We start from the raw sequence: 21593 nt of genomic DNA on the forward strand, positions 1-21593 counted from the left end.
GGTAAAAATGAGTGCGAACGCTACGAACGAATCCTAGCGAGACATTAACCACAGTTCAATGGTTTTAATTCCTGAGACTGAGGTACCACTATAAATATATTAACTGGTAAGTTTAGTGGCTAATAGTTCTGCGCCATGACTGACTACTCAGGACACGGGCTTCCCTTTCTACCAGGGAACACTTTCAGGGATATCACGGTAAGACAAGCTAAATACAGTGAGCTAACTTAGCTAGCTTAACTCAATGGACTGGGTACTGTAGCTAACGTTAATTTTGTCATGTAGTCTCCAAATGAAGATGTTGTGTTAACTTGCAAAATAAACTGGAAAGTAGGTGGGATCACATTGACATATTTGCTTACAAGCTAAAATATCATAGCTACCAGTGCCGGCTCCTAAACTCAAAATCGAGGAGGCGGAACATATCCCCAACTAAGTAACTTATTGTAGGGAGGGCAAAGTGGAGCTGCCCTCATGAGCTGTTTTCATCATTTTCCTTGATTAACATTGTGATTAAGTCACAAAGTGTTGGTACTATCAGGTGTAGCCAATTCTACTCAATTAGGTAAAACAGAAATAAAACTACATGTATAGGCTACATGCATCTACTCTTTGGTTTCCGCACTCATGCTGCGAGAATATTCATGGTAAATATGTAGATGTAGTCATTTAAACAATCGAGCTCAGGTTAGATGGCCCTAATGCCAAAGAAGAAAAACATTTTGTGTATGCTGTACATGTAATACCGTCTCCATACATTGAATCACATTGTGCATATTTTGTCGCGAAAGTGTATGAAATTGAATCGATTAATCACTCTAATAATATTAGTAATATGGCGTGAAGAACGAAGCTAAGCGTTTACCTGCCAATTGATTATTACCATCATTGGCAAACTTGTTAATCAAAGAAAATTATTGAAAACGGGTCAAGACCAATAATTGGTTTAAGGGGATATTTTCAGCCTCCTTGATTTTGAGCTCAGGAGCCGCCACCGATAGCTTCATAGTTCAATGCAAATTTACCTTTATGCCTTAACAGTGGTTCCATTTGATTGCCGTAAAGTTGGTTTTATATGGATTCCAGCTTCAATAGCCCAGGAACGAGACGTCAAATACTGAAACAAATTACAAATTCTGAATGCGGATACAAAAGAATACAAGCTACAACCTTAGTGTTTCCCGTAGTCGTTGCGTAATGCGTATGTTTCGACAAAATCGAGCGAATGTTCAGGTTCTCGTCCTCCCGACACGTGAGGGACCGTGTACAAAGTTCACCACCAGAAATCTATTTCTTTTAAATATCCATAATACTTGAGATTTACAGAACTAACCCCGACTCGACAATGGTCAATCAGCAGCCCCTACCACAGCTTTTATGTGGAAGCGATTGCAACTACTTGCATTATAGTACTGGGCAAAAAGCCAACAATCGTTCACCATTATAACGTAATCAGGAATTATAAATTTCCCATCTCATGCAGAAGAAGAAATCCATACTTCAGAACACCAGAACAACAAGAGCTGTTGTAAGACGTGACTGGTAAAGCAGCTTTCTCAGCTAGAGTAAGTCATTTATGGAACACAATACCCATCAGCACATCAGCACAACACAAGACACAAGAAAGCAGCAATATAGAGGTTATACCACAAGATGTACCACTCATCAGAAGTAAGAATCGGAAGGCAAGATTACAAGTACAGACCTAAAGTTGGGGAACAAAGTTTTATGGACTGATGAGACCAATATTAACCTCTTCCAAAGTGATGGAAAGGCCAATTCTGGAGAAAGGAGGGATCTGCTCATGATCCAAAGCACGTGTGAAGCCCGGTCAAGGAAGTGTCATGGCTGCTTCTGGAGTAGGCTCCCTAATCTTTATTGATGATGTAACTCATAATGGATGAAATCAGAAGTCTACAAAAACATCTGTCTGCCAAGTTATGGAGAAATTTTTCCAAACTAATTGGGAGGAACTTCATCATGCAGCTGGATAATGACCTAAACACACTGCCAACACAACAAAGCACTTCATTAGGGAGAAAAAGTGGAAGGTTTTAGACTGGCCAAGTCAATCACCAGACCATAACCCTATTGAGCATGCATTTCATGTCCTGACGAGGAGATTGAAGGGAAAAGGCCCCCTGAAACAAACAACTGAAAGAGTATATAGCAAAGGCCTGGAAAAGCATCACAAAGGAAGAATTAAACAGGGATATGCTACCAAATAATAAGTGTTATTTACTTTCATTTGCTTAAATACTCTCTGTTCCAATACATGTGCTCACCTAAAAATTGGGTGGTCTGATACCAAAGGTGCTATGCTCTACGTAGTTTAACACATCTAGGTATAAATACCAGAAAATAAAAGCTGAAATTCTGAATTCTTGTCTCGTTCATCTTTATCTCAACCCCAAATTCAGTGTATTGCAAAAACGAAGGAATTGGCCTTGCTGTTGCAATACTGTAAAAGCACTTTTATTGCCTTTTAACAATGCATTTCCTTCCCATGGACAGCCTATGAAAATGAGCTTGACAGCTAAATCCGGTACAGCAGTTGTGTGCATGGTCCCTGACAAATAAAGAAATACAAAAATAAACCGTACCTTAGTTAAATGTTGGTTCATTTTTATTAGGAAAAAATCCAATATCTTATTTAACATGAAAAGGACAGAGAAGGCACCAAAACCATCTTTGCAGATTAGAAGGCCATAGTACACTTTTTAGATGTGGAAATTTATACTCCTTAATCTTTTCTTTAGTTAAAAATATAATTCATTCCCAACTGTAAAATGGAGAACATTCATGTAACTAAAGATTAGAGGCTCCTCTTCTGCTCCTAATTCAACTCTTCCATCATGAAATTATAGCTTGGTTTAATTTAGGTTTTATTAAAAAAGCGATTCAGTAACTTTACACCTGTCAGTAGGAGAGTACTCAAACCAACAACACATAATAGAAGGCCTCCAACTGGCCATATTACAGCTTTTCAATTTAGACATTTCAATTTAGATTCATGTTGGTGAAAAAAAACATGAATAACTTCTCAACCAGGAGGAGAGATATAAAGCTGGAAATGCACATTAGAGGACTCTCTCTAAGCTAGACTACAACATTTAAAGTGACTGTAAATGTTTAAATAACCTGCCTCACCACCCCACCTCCCTCCTCAAGCGATTAATAATCGCTTGAAAAAAATTACCACCCACATGTTAATTGTATTGGAGAAAGAGGGAGACTGGGAGAGGGATTAAGAGTTGAAAAATAGCACAATGCTACTCCACACAGAAAGGTCCCCTGGGCAGGATTCAAGCCCTAGCCATTGTGGCTGCTATGGACCCAATAGCTCAGAGTCTGGTCTGGAAATTAATAAACTCCATACAATCCTCACATAGAAATAGATTCAAATATTTTGACTGGAAAAAGTTAATATGTCATTGCACTTTGTCTAATTTTGCTGATGCATACAATAATACTGGTATTCAATGTACAGATTTACAGATATAACTTTATGGTCACTTCACCTGTAAAGTCACTTAGGAATTTTTTTAAACTTTTGTTTAATTTCGGTGAATTTTCAGAGGAACAAATTCAATAGCTCACCGATATGTTGGACAGTAATAAAACCTGAAAATTGTAGTATGGCCAGTAGGGGGCTCTCTATTAAGTACAGTTGGTATTAGTTCTACTGTGCCTACATATTGTTGACAAGCTATTGATTATTTTGGCACTAAGATTAAACCAAAGTAATTTTTTGTATTGTGAAAGTTGTAGTATGACCAGTAGGTACATATCGTTGAGAAGCTATTGAATTTTCTTCAGAGGAAAATTTACCAAAATTAAACAGAAGTAACTTTATGGATTCTGAAAGTTGTAGTATGGCCAGTAGGGGGCTAAGACTAGAGAAATCTTGGAACGTCTGTGAGTATGGACTAGGCAGTCCGCACTAAAATGCTGAGTAAACAAATTAATGACTTTCCATGACAACCCGAGTTAACTGTGAACTGTGCTTGCTCTATAAAGCCCATTGGTCTATTATCATGTGACATGCAAACTTCAAACAGAATGGCCACAGCTGGGTTTCGTCGTGAGCTTTTGAATTTGGAATTCCGGAATATCTGGGGAATATCCCAATATAAAATGGACATTTTACGGCAATCTCCACTAGCAAAACAAAAAAAGAAAGACCTCTACTGCTGGCCTGTACACATTCCCTTAGTGGCTAATGCGAGAGTCTCGCATGGCAAGAATTTAGCATAGGTAATTTAAGTCAGCGATTCCCAAACTCGGTCCTGGGGGCCCCTTGTGTATGCTGGTTTTTGTTCCAACCATAATTGCAATCGCAGAATTTTAACAAGCAGTTAATTTGGCTGAAGTGGTTCATGTTTTGAGGGATTGTGTAAGCCACATTGTGTCAGAAATAGCTGTGCATACTGTGAAGTATAACATTCCCAAGTTCATATTGTGCTATATTTCAAACATTACATAAACATAAATATTTGTTTTGATCAAATGAAAGACTGAGGTTAATCAATATGCTCCTATTTAGGTTATTCTTTTATTTAATTAATAATGAACACCATACAGGTTTGGCTCTTTATAATTTCCTTTGTCTGGTTTTTTTTCATTATCTTCCTGATTAGTTAGTTTTAGTAGCCAGGTGTCCACGCTTTCACCAATTAGGAGCATACTGATTCAACTCGGGTATTTTTATGCAGTTTGTGGCACGCACAATTTGAACTTGGGTTTCAGCATGCATAGCTATATCTGACATAATGTGCCTTACATAACCCCTGTAAACATGAAGCACCTAATTATGGTAAATTAATTGCTTGTTTAAATTCTGAGATTGCAATTATAGTTGGAACAAAAACCAGCATACACAGGGGCCCCTAGGTCCAAGTTTGGGAACCACTGAGTTTAGTTATAGGGTGTTACCAATATTTTGCCTATTTTTATATAGCTATGGTTGCAAATATGTTACATTTCAGTGTTTTTGCGCTAAGCCGATCAGTATAGGTGCTCAAACTCGTGTTGCAGAAATCGATTAACATTATGTTTGATTATGACTTAATTAAGTGGTTTGTTTGAGTGAAGCATGGAATGTCAGTATATGGTAACATAAGTTAAATGTCCCAACAAGCAGGAAAGAGATTGAAACATTTTATGAGAGTATTACAAGAGAAGTCAGATTAAATTTGTGTATTAGACTACATTACCACAGTACTTAATACGAAATACGAAAGATGTATAAATCCATGCGCTGCCCTGCTTTTGATTATCTGATTCTTGATGAAGAGACAGGAATGTACACTGCAACAAACTAACTTCTTTATCCTTTCTGGTCTTGTTCCTTTTCACTCCATTAGAAGTCGGCGCAACACAGGTCCCAGACTTTGACTTACAAGAATGGCTATATATTACCAAAACGCCCCATTGTAGGAATTGGGCAGGCAGATCTCTTTTCAGACCATCTTAACCAGAGCAAGGTCAACCAACTGGTTATCCAGAATCTTGCACAAACCCATGAACAATTACCAGCTGGCCCTTCTACAGAATTCATTCCTGCACATGTCTTCTTTGACAAGAAGGTATGTTTTACTCAGTTGGCTAAGGATGTTGTCAATTTGTGTTTAAAAGCTTAAATCTGAATGGCGTCTCATGATGAAGCTGAGACAAGGCCATTGTACATACACTTACCAAGCACTTTATTAGGAACATTTTTACTTTACATTTTAACATTATTACACCTACTTATCCATACGATTATCTAATCAGCCAATTGTGTGGCATAAAGCTAAACATGCTCGCAGTATTTTCATGTTTGTCACAATTCCTTTCTATCACAAAAACCAACGATTACTGCAATGTGCAGATAAGCTTCAGTATAATTCAAAGACAGGCTTTGTTATGGAGAGAGATTAGTCTCAATATTATTCACAAATGCACGTAACATGATCCAAAAACAAGAGACGATTCACAAATCTGTTTTATATATCCACACATAAATATATCTCAACTTGTGTCTTGTGTCTTCCGATTTGTACAAATGCATACATATTTGTATATGAAGAGCAAAAATGCTTCAGTGTGTATTTTTTGCAATAATCCAGTATCAAATGTAAAATTTGCATTTGCAGATCAAATGACACGCATCCATTCAGTGGCGTGAGTTGTAGGTTTCCTTTTTTCTTTTTTTCTTTTGATACTTTCCTTCTGCAGTTCCAGCTGGTCTCGTCAGCTAACATATTGCCATTGTTAGACACATACATATTAAAATAGCAAGCTAGATACCTCGTACTAAGGTCTTATTTAAGCACAAATTGTAACCCTTTTGCCGTTCCATGCACAGCTTGCCGCATTTGTGAATCGATAGCTATTTGTGTGTGGATTGCACAGGAACTGCCCAGGAATTTGAGGCTGTTGGTGTAAATCATAACTACCCCACCCCCCAAGGATATTAGTTCAAGAGTTTTTCTTTTTAAAACACATTTCCTGCCACCTAGTGCCATAAATTCCATACAAAAGGACATTCATACCCCATACAAAATAACTCTCCAGCCGATTTGTAAGTTAGTTAGATACGATTGCCTACCCCTGCTTGATATGTTTTTCTATTTGCATGTCAGCCAACGGGGATAATATATAATAACCACACTATAGGTGTTATTTACTTCCTGACTTTCAGTAAAATGCCTTAAAATACAAAACTGGATCAATCAAAATCCTCTACAGATGTAACAACAGGAGGCTACTGCTAGAATGGTATACATTGCAGTGGTTTCCAACCTCGATATGCTGTATGTTCATGTTATGCTTGCTATGCTTTATTGCAAACAAATACATAAAAAGAGGTAACAATTATTTAACTGATAAAATTAAAGACTGCTGTGAACAAGATGTTAATTGATGAATGAGGGGACATGACTACCAAAATGAAGAATTCAATGATAGGTGAAAGCAGATGATAGCATGACAAACCTGCATTGTGTTAATAAGTTTAATTGTAAAGAAAATACGGATAAAATGAAACATATCAAACAACTGAGAGGAGCCTATTGATTTACTGACTGTTTAAATATTTTGCTAGCTTTTTATGTAGTAATTGTCATATGTCATAGCCTGCCTAACTGTTTTCATTGAAAGAAATGGGCCTATTTCACATCAAACGTTCATAGAATGGAGGTACACACATACAGCGCATTTGCCACTTCTGGCTTCACACAACTTCAATTGCGAAAATGGTGCAATCAACAGGAAAAAGCTCCTTCTTTAAAGTAAAGTCTAATATCTAGGCAAAATCCATCTAACACTTAAGGGCCCACTGAAGACAAATAGAAGAAAGTGAACAAAACATCTTTCATTGCTTTCCCCTTGATAGCTAACATTAATATTGTCAATTTGCTTCATTCACAATTTCTTTCTCCCACAAAAATCTACCCAGTGCTTACTGGAATATGCAATAAGCTTATATGTAATTCAAAGGTAGACTTTGCTATCTTGATGCAGCAGAGCTAGCACCAGCAATAAGTTAGCCAAACCCTAAAATGCTCACTTTATCAGCTAACAACTAATAATATGTAACTAATAACAGCTAATAACATGTAAAACTCTGTTTCTCTGTTTGTCAGGGCACAGAACCCAGGAACCAATCGCGAACTGTAAGGACTTCCAATAAAAGTATTTACTGGCAGGTCAAACAGGCAATGGTCAAGCACGGGCAAACAGGAATATATTAGACAATGCAGTTCATAGGTAATCCAAGCAGGGGTTTGGTAACCAAGAAACAGATGTAACTCTGCTAATCCAAAATGTGGTCGCAGTCTCAGGCAAAAAGTTGTTAACAGAAAGGCAATCAGAGAAAGCCGACAAACCAAACCAAAAGGTCGTGGTTGGGGTTCACGAAACGGGTTGAAACACTGGCAGCTCAGACAACCTAAACGCTGGAAGGAATGGCTGGAACACATTACAATCTGGCACTGAACAAGAGACCGAGGCGGGTATAAATAGACAGATAATGACAGGTGAAACAGATAATGAACAGAATACAGAACTACGGTGGTCACAGAGGTCAATAAAAGGCAAAATGCTGGGCCTTGAACTAAAAATGTTGGCAAAATACTCAGATCATGACACTGTTTACAACTTCACTACATACCACTGCAATAGAGAGCTAGTACTGGCAATTAGCCGACCCTCTCTTTCAGAAAGCTTTATTAAACTTTTTTAGTTATACGTTACATTGTTAACCTGTGGTGCAAGGTGGAGCTGGTCCAGACCTCAATGCAAAGTCTGTACAATGTATTCGGAACTAGCATTATAGAGATGTGGATGTTGTTAAGATTAGTACAAACATTAACTTAATGTTTACCGTTTAGTTAGCTGGCTTACCATAGCTTTTAATATTCGCTTGCAAAGCTGGACAGGGATGTAATGTTACAAGCAACCTATTATAAAGTTAGTTCCTATTATGGGAGTTCTAAAAAAATGATTTTTAATCGGTTAATCAATGAAATGTCACCATGAAAATACTGAAAATGCCCATTATATGAAGGCCTATTATACATTTTGAAGAACATAAAGTTTCATACTGATTACAAACTTATCATCTACTTGGTTGAACAATGAAAATGTTTTGGTAATTTTCTGGCCAGACCCAACTTTGGCATTGTATAATTTCTTTATATATGATCCATTTGACTTAATTTTGTTTGTGATATTTACTAGTATTTCAAATCTGGATACCATACACCAAGTGGAGCTGATGTCGGAAGCCATCAAAGTATGTTTTAATGTGAATTAAGCTTCTCTTTGAAATGATCAAAACATACCAAGACATAGCAGTGACAACTTCCATTTTTTCAACATAAGTAGGCTTATTATACCTTTTAAAGTAGTTTAACACAAGTAGATTAACAAGTAGACAAACGGTATTGGGCAGAAGTGAACACAGACAGTGTTGTCAGTGTTTGTTTAAAAATATTTTATAGTATAGTATGTCTCTAAGTATGAAAGGGTTTTCAAGCACCAATTGGATCTGTTTTGGACATTAGCTAGTAAAACGAAGAGCAATCTTTGCCATTTAAACTACAGGGGTAAGTTTTGGTCCTGCTTGTTTTCCACAGGAACTCCTTACCCCATCAGGAGATGCTGCAGATTTCAAGTGTAACAAAATCTTTCTTTATCCATTTTTGTTGTCTTTTAATCACTGTATTCAGGGTATGGTGGCTAATCCAGCCAGTGTGACGGTGTTAAATGAATTACGTCTCTACCGCTCTTCTCCTTACACACACCTCCGCTTTCCATGCAGGTGCTTCGTTTCTTTGGATACTTTAAGCAGGTGATACTCCTGTCACCTCAGGAGCAGTACAGAGTGCGCCCTGTAATCATCAGCTACTTCCTGGAGGATGACAGCTTCTGTGTGATTGAGCCAGAGGTGGAGAACTCTGGGATGCCACAGGGAAAGCTGATCAAAAGACAGCGTCTGCCGAAAAACAAACAGGGAGACTTTTACCACTGGAAAGACCTGAATGTGGGAATTGACATTTGTGTTTTCGGAGTCGCCTATCGCATAACCAGCTGTGATCAATGCACAAAGGTAATGAGTCATATGATCTGGCATCATAGCCAACCCCTAAATACTCAAACAGGCATGCAGGTAACTGGTTAAATGCAATTTACCTGTAAACGTTGAATTAAAAAACCATTAAATTAAAGCTGAGAGTCTGCACTTTAACCTCGCATTGATTGCTTAAATCCAATGTGCTGGCGTGCAGAGCCAAAACAACAAAAAATGTGTCACTGTCTGAACCCATATGGAAAAGAAATACATTTCAAATACATTTTGATATGCATTTCTGATATGTTTCATATATTCATAAATGTATTTTCAATGTATATGGAATGTATGATAAATGTATTTTCAATGCATTTATCAAAAACATTTCTAAATAGTATTGCAAATGTATTTTAAAATACATTTTGAATGCATAAAAAAGTCATTTTATAATAGTTATATTACAGAAACATTTTGGAAAGCATTTTGTGACAAAACTTACATATTTATCATTTTTGCTCATCCATGAGAAAGGGTTTTATTTTAGGTAATGCAGTTTTTCAGCTTATCAGCATGTTTGATTGTGGTATAGGCATTTTTGGAGAGTGAAGGGATATTACTGAATGAGCCTGAAGAGATCCCCACTGACCCCTACACCCAGCGGAGGACACAGCCCCAGCAGGCCTTCGTCACTCCCTCCGATTTCGACTGCCTCAAGCAGTTCCTTTTCATGGACCGCAAGGTGACCGGAACCTAAAACCGATTTATTTCTGTCATTCTCTTATTCTCTGTATTCTCTGTCATTCCCCAAAATGTAAGGGGTAAATGATATAAACAAGGATACATTGAACAATCCTCTTTTATCAATGTGGGAACTTTAATGTACATGAGTGACACAAAAATGACTAAAGTAACACTATATATCATTAGTTTAGTTTGAACACTACCATTCAAATGAATTCAAGTGATTTTGTATTTTTTTTAGCATTATAGTATACATTATCTTGCTCTCAGTTTTCCAAGATACACGTACTTCTGAGCTACTGAAAGTGAGGTGTTTTCCATGAGACATATCTTGCAGTACCTGGAGCTTACAAGAATACAAGTCCATCCTCAGGCTAATGTCTTTATCGGCAAATGACTGGAAAATTGGCTCTTGACTATCCCCCTAGGTGCTGCGTTTCTTTGCCCTGTGGGAACACTCAGACTCCGTCCATATGGAGACCCGCCCTGTCACAATTCACTATTACCTGGGAGATAATTCGGTGGAGATCCGAGAGACGCATGAGCACAACAGCGGGCGGGACCCATATCCTGTGCTGCTGAGGAGGCAGAAGGTGCCAAAGGATGTAAAGCCCAAAACGGGTGAGCAGTCCTCCAGACCCATCACCCAGACACACACCTCTGTCCCTCTCACCAAAAAGGAGAAGGACCCAAAAATCATCATTTGATGGGTTCCCTAAAAATGTGTGTGAGCGGGATTTATTATTAATGAAACCCACATTTCTTTGCCTATTTCCAGTGTCAGTTGATTTATGACTCCACCTCTTTTTATCATTTAAGTTAATGTAGGTACAATAGAACCTCAGAGAACCAAACTTCAGAAAACCAAGTCTCTTCAACTGAACTGGGTATGCAATCAGAAGTATTATATTAATACAAACACAAATTAATACAAATTAAATAAAATTTAGACAATGGAGTGAGCTGTTGCTAAAGAGTAGCCTACAAGGTAAGTACTGCTTTTGACATGAAAAAAGACCAGGACAAGATTTGCTGAGGGATGGAAGTGAGTAGTGGGCAAATAATCTTAAATCCTGCAAAGATCGCGTAACACTGATTGCTACGGCCAAAGTTTGACTTCCACTTACAAGTTCTAGTTTTATGTCACTTTGCAGGCTTCACCACCTGGCCCCTCCTACCCTCTCCACTTCCTATGTACGCTTTATGAGTGCAAAACCTTGTTGCTTTTCCAATGTCACTATATGGATTTGTTTCTGATTTGGCAATTTAAGTTGAGCCTATTGCTGTTTATTTTATACTTGTTCCCTGGGGTTCTACTGTGTTTGTTGAATTCTAGAATAATATGTAATTGGGGCAAAATAGTTTTTTTATGTATATATTTTCAGTCATAACCACACCATAACATCTTATTTTAGTTCAATCTGAACTGCAATTTCACTACATTGCACCAGGGTAACTAAATTGTGGATGGGCCCTGTAAATGTATTTTTATCTCTTAGTATTATAATTGACACATTGGAAATGAGCATTATTCATTATGTTAGGTCCTTATGGTGTTTTTCTGTTCCATGTTGTGTGTTGCAGTGTCAGGGCAGCAGTGTATTGACATTCACACAGTGAATGGTAGACAGCAGGACAAAACCGGATGTCATTGTTTTCAGTGAGACAATGACAGCGAAATCCCTGACAACAGGACAAAATTTCCGTTGGGTTAAAATTTACCGTCCACCAACGGCAGTAGGGTTACATTTCCTGTTGGTCTGGAACTGGTAATAGTTTTAATCAAGAGATGGGATGAAATTTGGAACCAAAAACCTCAAATTAACCAAGATTGACAAAAAGGCTATAGAATGCCTTCTGCTGGCAAAATGCTGCCAAAATGCACCAAAATTCAGATTATGCATTTCAGATGTATACTTTGTGCTGTAGCTAGCTTGGGAAGCTATCTTTGCCAACAAGCAGACAAGATGGCATTATGATATTGCAAAAGCTTAAATCGTCTTATAAAATGATTCAAAAATAATGGTTGGGTCTAGCTCACAACACCATTGAAACAGAATAGCTTGTTTATTCGCTAACTTTCATGAATCTTAAATACAGTAGTGCAAACGGAAGTACCTGCAGAATCCTGGTCCATTTAGCACAGGGATGCTTTGGTACACCGGTATTCTGTATGGTGTGCGGCATAAACATGACAACAGATGTAAATAATGCAACCGTGGCATGTCACTGTGTAGTCCACTGTCTTGCCGTCTGCCGCATAACTTAGGGTTGTGGACTTCAGGTTGTGCAAATCTTCATCTGTTTTAATAGATAAAAATGTAATTCTGGATCAGGGCATCCAGCAAACACACTGCAATAATTTCATTTCATTTCATTTCATTTCATTTCATTTCATTTTTATTTGTTCCTTTCATGAAAATGCACATTACAATTTAAAGTTAACACACAAGTCCACAACACATCTGTCAAATTAATGCTTTTCATGATTGGAAAGGAGCAGAAAGAAGAATATAATTCTTATTTTTTGTCTGCCCCTTACTTGAACACAACATTCTTAGATGGTCTGCCTTTTCCATTAACCTACACCTTCACCCACACCATCACCTACACCCTTAATTCCAACAACATAAAACAAAATAACCTGTAAAATAGAAATCATATTCAAGTTCAAAACACTTAGTTAATTTTCATATGCATATTGTCTAATTTGTCTTTCTTTATACATTTTTTTAAACTGAAAGATATCTGTACAACCCTTTAAATCCTTCTGTTGAAAATTCCAAAGTTTGACGCCGCTAACAGAAACACACATTTGTTTTAAAGTGGTCCTCATAGAAGTGGTCCTCATAGAACTTGATGCTTAAAATCCAATCTCATTCTATGATTTTCATCTTCTGAGGAAAACACAAACAGTTTTTGCACATTCTTTGGCAATACTCTCTTTTTAGCTTTGAACACAATTAATAATGTCTGCTGTTCAATTATCTCTTTGAGTTTCAATAACCATGCCTTAACAAATAATCCATTCGTATGTTCTCTAAATTTGACTTTGTGAATAATTCTAACTGCTCTTTTCTGTAGTAAAAGCAAAATGGTTGCTTATATATGTGTTACCCCACACTTCTGCACAATAACACAAATAAGGCAGTATAAGTGAACAGTACAACATTCTCATTGTGTTACAATCTAAAACATATTTCGTTTTGTTCAAAATAAAAATATTCTTGGACACTTTTTTTTTTACATGTGATATATGAGATTTCCATGTCAAATTTTCATCCATTATTACACCCAAAAACCTAAACTCGGATACTTTCTCAATGTTAATTCCATCAATAGATAATGAGATGTCATCCTTTTCTTTATTAGCAAACACCATAAACTTAGTTTTTTTCAAATTTAACGATAACTTATTTTCATCAAACCAAGATTTAAGTTTAACCATTTCATTTTCAATATTTTTAAATAATAATAAGTTTTTAAATTATCTCCTGAACAAAATAAATTTGTATCATCTGCGAACAACACAAACCTCAATAATTTTGAAACTTCACAGATGTCATTTATATATAAAACGAAAAGTTTAGGCCCGAAAACTGAACCTTGTGGGACCCCACATTCAATTTTCATACATTCTGATGTATTACCAGCATATTGCACATATTGTTGTCTATTGTTTAAATAACTAGTTAACCATTTTAGAACAACTCCTCTCACCCCATATGTATTTAACTTAGAAATTAAAATCGAATGGTCTATAGTATCGAATGCTTTTTTTAAATCAATGAATACCCCTATTGTAAATTTCTTTCTATCAATTGCTGTTGTAATTTCTTCTATTATTTCCATTATTGCAAGACCTGTAGACCGGTTTGTCCTAAAACCATATTGACTCTCACTCAATAAATTGTTGTTTTCAATAAAACTATCTAATTTTTGAACAAACAGTTTTTCTAGCACTTTTGAAAATTGGGAAAGCAATGATACTGGTCTATAATTATTAAAACTGTGTTTATCTCCTGCTTTAAATAATGGAGTGACCTTAGCTGTTTTCATCCTCTCTGGAAACGCACCTGCTCTAAATGAAAGATTGCAAACATAACATAGTGGTTTGACTATGCAATCAATAGTCATTTTTACTATTTTCATGTCAATTCCATCACTGTCAGTTGATGTCTTGTTTTTTGTTTTAGCTACCACAGAAATTATTTCATTTTCTCTCACCTCTCCTAGAAACATTGACTGTATCACCTTATTTTCCCCTTTCCAGCCACTTTCTGTTTGTCCATGTTTTTTTATAATGTCATTTGCTAAACTAGGCCCAACATTTACAAAAAAAGAATGAAATTCATTTACCACTTCATTCATGTTTTTAATCACCTTATTGTCCTTTACAAAATGGTTGGGTAGATCCGTTGATCCATATTTGTTCCCTATTATAGTATTTAAGATATTCCATGTACCCTTAATATTGTTTTTATTTAGATGTAACATTTTATTATAATATTTCTTTTTCTCTTGTCTCAATATACTGATTAACTTATTTTTGTACAACCTGTATTTTTTCCCAGCAGTCTCTGTTCTAGATTTGATGAAGTCTCTGTAAAGTTTGTTTTTCTTTTTACATGCATTTTGTAAACCCTTTGTTATCCAGGGTCTTTTATTATAACTATGTTTGTGCGTACATAAAACTGTTGGACAGTGTTTATCATATAGAGCTAAATAACAATGTAAAAATGAATCATATGCAGAATTTACCTCATCTGTATAGACCCCTCTCCACTCTTGTTTTAAGAGGTCATTTCTGAAGGCATTAATTGCCTCATCAGTCCTTACTCTTATATATCTGTGGCAATTTTCTGCTCTCTTTTTCTGTAATTGATAATTGAATGTTGCAAATACCGGTAAATGGTCACTTATATCATTTATTACTAACCCACAGTTAATATTCTCCAAGACATTTGTAAAAATATTATCAATTAATGTTGCACTAGATGTGGTTACTCTACTGGGCTTTGTAATCAGTGGGTACAGCCCTCTACTATATAATGCATCCACAAAATCTGAAGTTTGTTTATGTGTAGATATCTTTAAGAGGTTGATATTGAAATCGCCACAGATTATAATAATAAGGGAGTGACTACAGAGCCAAGTTTTAAGAATGTGACTGCAGTTTATAATAAACCTTTGGGCTGATCTGTATTTCAGAGCCATTCCCCAGCTGTGTCCTGGAGGTATCACCCCAGGAAGTGCAGGACTATTTCTCCCCAAAAGACTTCTGTGTGGGTGAATCCGTTAATATCGTGGGAAGAGACTTCCTGCTGTACGACTGTGATGAGTTCACCTTGAACTACTACAAGGAGAATTTTCGCGATATGGCCCTGAAGCCCATCCAGGTCAAAGCCAAGCCAAGCCCAGACATTAAGAGGGTATGTACAGCTCACTGTGACTATTTTGCCATATTAATCCCTACAGAGTGGCAAGAAGACCTGACATTACCATAAAGGTCAAGGAAAGCAGGGCTCCCAAGTAGCCCAGTCTGTAAAGGTGCTACTCACAATTTCTGGTGAATTCTGTTGAATTTCATACTATACACATTGTTAAAACACGCCTGCCGACAAAACATTAAAGGTACAATAGGTAATTTCGGACTCCGAACGGTCAAGAGAGGAATTGCAGCAACAAACACGCTCAAACCACAACACTGTTTATCCAACTCCTTGTCTGTGAACCCGCTGATGTTGAAACGGCATTGGCTGTGGCACTTAGAACCAATTTTCCACCAATGAGCTTGAATTATTGTACAGATACACAATGTTTTGGAGTGCCGGCCCATCAACTGCATATTTTGAAACCTATAAACACAGGCAGAGGGTGAGTCAAGTCAGTGAGCCTTTTTCAATGATAGGAAGGGATTTACAATGGTCTTGTAACAATGTTTTAACACAAAAATCTTACCTATTGTACCTTAAAGTCATGAAATCACTTGCTAAAAATGACCTCTAGCCTATTAACCAGACTGAACTTTCAAAACAGCTGACATGGATTACTGCACCTCCTTGCGCCTCCTGGTGTTCTTGTCAACCATTGCACGTCATTGCTGTAATTCTTTTCTTTTTTTTTTTTTTTCTTTTACCATGACAGCATCACCCACGGATTACTGCAGGACTGCAGCTCATTTTACTTGACTGCATCTGTATGTTGATGAAATGTCTATACATTTTCCGTTCCTCTCCAATCAATATTCTTTTCGCACCCTCATTTGACATGCCCCATCAAATTCCCCCGAAATATCTGTTTCACTCATGTATACGTCATTCGTGGAAGCTAGTGCTACTCAAACTTCCCTTTCAGCTTGTCTTTAAAAAATCTTGTCTTTTCATGAGCAAACAATTACACAACCTCTTTCTCCAAATGATGCGTTTCACATATCAGTTGATTATAAAAATACACCGATTAAAATTTTTATCATAGCAATGTCATAAAACTGATAGACACTCCATTGTTGGCTAGCTAGAGCTTGATGAGTTCTAGGCAATCAAATAAGTTAACATTGTCAAGTGGCAGACATGAAATGAGAAGATAAATTCAGTATCAGCTAATAGTAGCCTTTGATTATTTTTGAAGGTGGTGTTCAAGTTCAGTTGGTGATGAGGTCTCCCATGTAAAGCTAGCTGAATGCACTCTTTGTATAAAGACATTTGTCTTGGGATAAAGAAAAAACAGTGATTTCCACATGATTGGGTACAATAGTAAGGTTGTATCGCTATTGCACGTATCCCAGGCACATCTTTTTTGAGGTTGACTGAGGTTATGAGGGCTCCTAAAGATAAGCTAAGCTGTGATTGGACCTTCAAGGACAAAGGGGTGGAGCTTACGATCATTAAATTGATACTAGAGCCCAAGTGGTTGTAGCTTACCATGGAGATACTAAATAATAGTACAATTTGGCATTCTGAATGGGGAAATGATGGAAACTGATATGCTGAGTTTACCAAGAGCACACCACTTTGAAAGTGGGATTCTGTCCTTGTCAGGTGGATATATTTCATGTTTTATCATACATTATAAAATTATTTTGCAATAAAAGACTTAAAAGCAGTTCCAGAAACTAAACTGTTTACTGCACTGTCAACTTTATGGCCAGGCTGTGAGTATGACTAGAGGATCCATTATCCCCACAAATGCCAAGTGCAGGCTAGTTTGCACCCAATATGTCAGGCTGATTCCCAGATTTATACCTTCAGGAGATCCCTCCATACAATGGCTTTGGTTCTCTGCAAGACTCCCTTCAAAACTGCAAGTCTCTTATCCCTGAGCCACCCAAGAAGGACCTCTTAAAGATGCTGGAGAAGGACGGCAAAGTGCTCAGATACACAGCCAGACTGGTAAGTTGCTTGTCCTTGGCTGAGTCCCCCTTTTTGCTTTTTTAGGTGGCATGTACAGTTTAGGTGTGACTGTGGCCTCAGGAGTGAAAAGAGAATCACTTGTCCTGAGGACCCTGGTGGGTTATTGCCTGCTTTGCACTATGTGAGTTGTATACCCCCTGGTGGTCTGTTTACATAATCCAAATACATACTGGTAATAACTTTTGTGGTTGTTCTTGGAATCTGCCATTTCATACGGAACAAATGTAACCCACAACCTTGTATTAATTGAAACTCTAAGCTTTGTTGCAGTTATTCTTTAATTTAAGCAATCATGTTGAAAATGTGGACACAAGAGGTTTTATTGCCCAGCTAGTGATATAGAATGAATCCGGAAAGTATTCACAGCGCTTCACTTTTCCCACATTTTGTTATGTTATAGCCTTATTCCAAAATGGAATAAATTCATTTTTTTCCTCAAAATTCTACACACAACACCCCATAATGACAACATGAAAGAAGTTTTTTTTTGACATTTTTGCAAATTTATTAAAAATAAAAAACTAAGAAATCACCTGTACATAAGTATTCACAGCCTTTGCCATGAAGCTCAAAATTGACGGTGCATCCTGTTTCCACTGATCAACCTTGAGATGTTTCTACAGCTTAATTGGAGTCCACCTCTGGTAAATTCAGTTGATTGGACATGGTTTGGAAAGGCACACACCTGTCTTTATAAGGTCCCACAGTTGACAGTGCATGTCGGAGCACAAACCAAGCATGAAGTCAAAGGAATTGTCTGTAGACCTCCGAGACAGTATTGTCTCGAGGCACAAATCTGGGGAAGGGTACAGAAAAATTTCTGCTGCTTTGAAGGTCCCAATGAGCACAGTGGCCTCCATAATCCGTAAATGGAAGAAGTTCGGAACCACCAGGACTCTTCCTAGAGCTGGCCGCCCGTCTAAACTGAGCAATCGGGGGAGAAGGGCCTTAGTCAGGGAGGTGACCAAGAACCCGATGGTCACTCTGTCAGAGCTCCAGCGTTCCTCTGTGGAGAGAGGAGAACCTTCCAGAAGGACAACCATCTCTGCAGCAATCCACCAATCAGGCCTGTATGGTAGAGTGGCCAGACGGAAGCCACTCTTTAGTAAAAGGCACATGGCAGCCTGCCTGGAGTTTGCCAATAGGCACCTGAAGGACTCTCAGACCATGAGAAACAAAATTCTCTGGTCTGATGAGACAAAGATTGAACTCTTTGGCGTGAATGCCAGGCGTCATGTTTGGAGGAAACCAGGCACCGCTCATCACCTGGCCAATACCATCCCTACAGTGAAGCATGGTGGTGGCAGCATCATGCTGTGGGGATGTTTTTCAGCGGCAGGAACTGGGAGACTAGTCAGGATTGAGGGAAAGATGAATGCAGCAATGTACAGAGACATCCTGGATGAAAACCTGGTCCAGAGCGCTCTTGACCTCAGACTGGGGCGACGGTTCATCTCTCAGCAGGACAACGACCCTAAGCACACAGCCAAGCTATTAAAGGAGTGGCTTCAGGACAACTCTGTGAATGTCCTTGAGTGGCCCAGCCAGAGCCCAGACTTGAATCCGATTGAACATCTCTGGAGAGATCTGAAAATGGCTGTGCACCGACGCTCCCCATCCAACCTGATGGAGCTTGAGAGGTGCTGTAAAGAGGAATGGGTGAAACTGCCCAAAGATAGGTGTGCCAAGCTTGTGGCATCATATTCAAAAGACTTGAGGCTGTAACTGCTGCCAAATGTGCATCAACAAAGTATTGAGCAAAGGCTGTGAATACTTATGTACATGTGATTTCTTAGTTTTTTATTTTTAATAAATTAGCAAAAATTTCAAATAAACCTATTTCATGTTGTCATTATGGGGTGTTGTGTGTAGAATTTTGAGGAAAAAAATGAATTTATTCCATTTTGGAATAAGGCTGTAACATAACAAAATGTGGGAAAAGTGAAGCGCTGTGAATACTTTCCGGATGCACTGTATATCATACAATCCTACATTGAAGAGCATTTCATCAGTAAATGTCACCTTCCCATGTCTTCCTTGTCCACAACGTGATGAAGTATCCTAACCTTTTTGAATACACTGTGCACATGTGTCTGCAATTTATTAACATTGTTAATGAGTTCAAATTGTACTCGCTCAGTGAACTTACAGTAACTGCAGTATATGAAAAATCATGGCTGAAGTTCTAACAATGGTAAAAATCATAACAAAATGCTTCAAGGTCTACCTCCCTGGTATTAGTCTCTGCTCTTCATTTTGGATGTCGAATTGTCTGCCATTTATGGAGTTGGACAAGTAGACTATTGTCAATTTTTCTTTTTCTTTTTTTCTTCTTTCTTTTTGGCTCAATGGTAATTTTCTGAGAGCCTCCAAAACAGTGTTATTATGATGTTGTGTACTTCATGCACACTTTTTTGCAGGTTTCGGTTTTCACAATGAGCATAAGCAACAAAGGACCCCCATGACTACTCCCAGGATCAGGATTGACCACCCCTGAGTTATGAGGAGCATCTTGTTGCAAACAACATTGTTTGTTTCCTTTACAGGACTCCCTAAATCCTGATGACAATGGCCGCCGCTTCATCCTGTCCTACTTCTTGTCCAATGACACAATCAGCATCTTTGAGACAAACATGCGAAATTCTGGGATCATAGGAGGGAAGTTTCTAGAGAAGACCCAGGTCCACAAACCAGGCAGCACTCCAGAAAACCCCCAGTACTACAGCCCAGCGGACTTTGCCATTGGGACCACTGTGGAAGGTATATCCAACAAATATAAATGTGGACAACAAACACTACCATGCAGTGCATTTCAAATTCATGCAAGTAGCCTGATTATAGCCAACCTGGAGACAAAAATATGTTATACTGTGGGCTACTTTGCATTGAGTTAGGTTACACTTTGCATTGTCGGAAAGATAACCATGGGTGATGTTTCAAACATAATATAACCAAGCGTTTTAACTTATGTAGTAATAAAAACCTAACTTACAACAAAGGAGTGAGTGAAGAGAAAATTATGAAATGTTTACTCTAAGTCACTCTTATGAGCGCTGCAAGCGTTGAGGAATATACTTAGACACGTGCCACAAGATTCTCTGTAAACTACATATAGTGTGAAGTAATAATGTAATACATTGTTTTGTGAGACTGGCTGCAAAAACAAGATACCGCAGCTGATTTTGACAGCTGTGCTGTAACTCAACAAAATATTGAGGACTTTCTATGCTTCAGTTAAAAAAAATATTTAAAAAAATTCAGTTCAGTTGCATTGCACTGAAGTCTGGAATACAGCGTCAAATTTCTTGCTATTATTTTGCGAGCTAACATTAGTTAATAGCCTAACATTTATTTCCTTTCGGCGATGGTAAGCTTGTGAACCTTTCTTCAGAGATGAAGCAGATGGCTTTTAGTTGCAGCAGGCAATTTTAAGCTGCGTTAAGATTTTTTTCTCAGCAACAGGAACTATTTTTTCTCCTGTTCCCATTGCTTTTCAATTAATAAATTGTTTCTAAACTATAAATAAATTGTCCATAGCTACATTACTTTGGCAAGTTAGCCATGGTATAAGCAGGATAATACTCTATGAATGAGTAAGTTATATGGAAATAACTGCCCTTCAGGGTGGTAAACGGCCCTCCACTTTGCGTTGGGCCATAGCACCAGCCTGTCGAGCAATTGTTTCCATATAACTGACTCATTCATAGGGTATCATCCCTGACTTATTTTCTTAATTTTACTTGTGATGTACCAAAAATCATGCCTAAATTAAGTTTAAATCAATGAAAAGTTTAATCAATGCCATTATTTCAACATTTCAGAAATAATATCATTTGGCAGGAAAAAAATGGTAGAAAAGCAACTTTTGCTGCTCTCTAATTTAA

At 37.7% G+C, this 21593-nt stretch overlaps 1 protein-coding gene across 2 annotated transcripts in view; it reads left to right on the forward strand.

Moving 5' to 3' along the window:
* efhc1 (EF-hand domain (C-terminal) containing 1) overlaps positions 1-21593 on the forward strand; it is a 26596-nt gene continuing 5003 nt past the window's right edge. Inside the window, exons 1-8 of one of the 2 annotated variants that reach the window (XM_061243292.1) lie at positions 1-198; positions 5367-5588; positions 9308-9595; positions 10146-10295; positions 10726-10918; positions 15509-15729; positions 17548-17688; positions 20256-20469. In XM_061243292.1, the coding sequence (XP_061099276.1) occupies positions 136-198; positions 5367-5588; positions 9308-9595; positions 10146-10295; positions 10726-10918; positions 15509-15729; positions 17548-17688; positions 20256-20469 (1492 nt within the window). In that variant the 5' untranslated portion in view covers positions 1-135. The remainder of the gene's footprint in view (positions 199-5366; positions 5589-9307; positions 9596-10145; positions 10296-10725; positions 10919-15508; positions 15730-17547; positions 17689-20255; positions 20470-21593) is intronic. The other variant, XM_061243293.1, reaches the window with a different exon arrangement.

The sequence above is a fragment of the Conger conger genome, chromosome 5 (assembly GCF_963514075.1).
Source record: "Conger conger chromosome 5, fConCon1.1, whole genome shotgun sequence".
Lineage (NCBI taxonomy): Eukaryota > Metazoa > Chordata > Actinopteri > Anguilliformes > Congridae > Conger > Conger conger.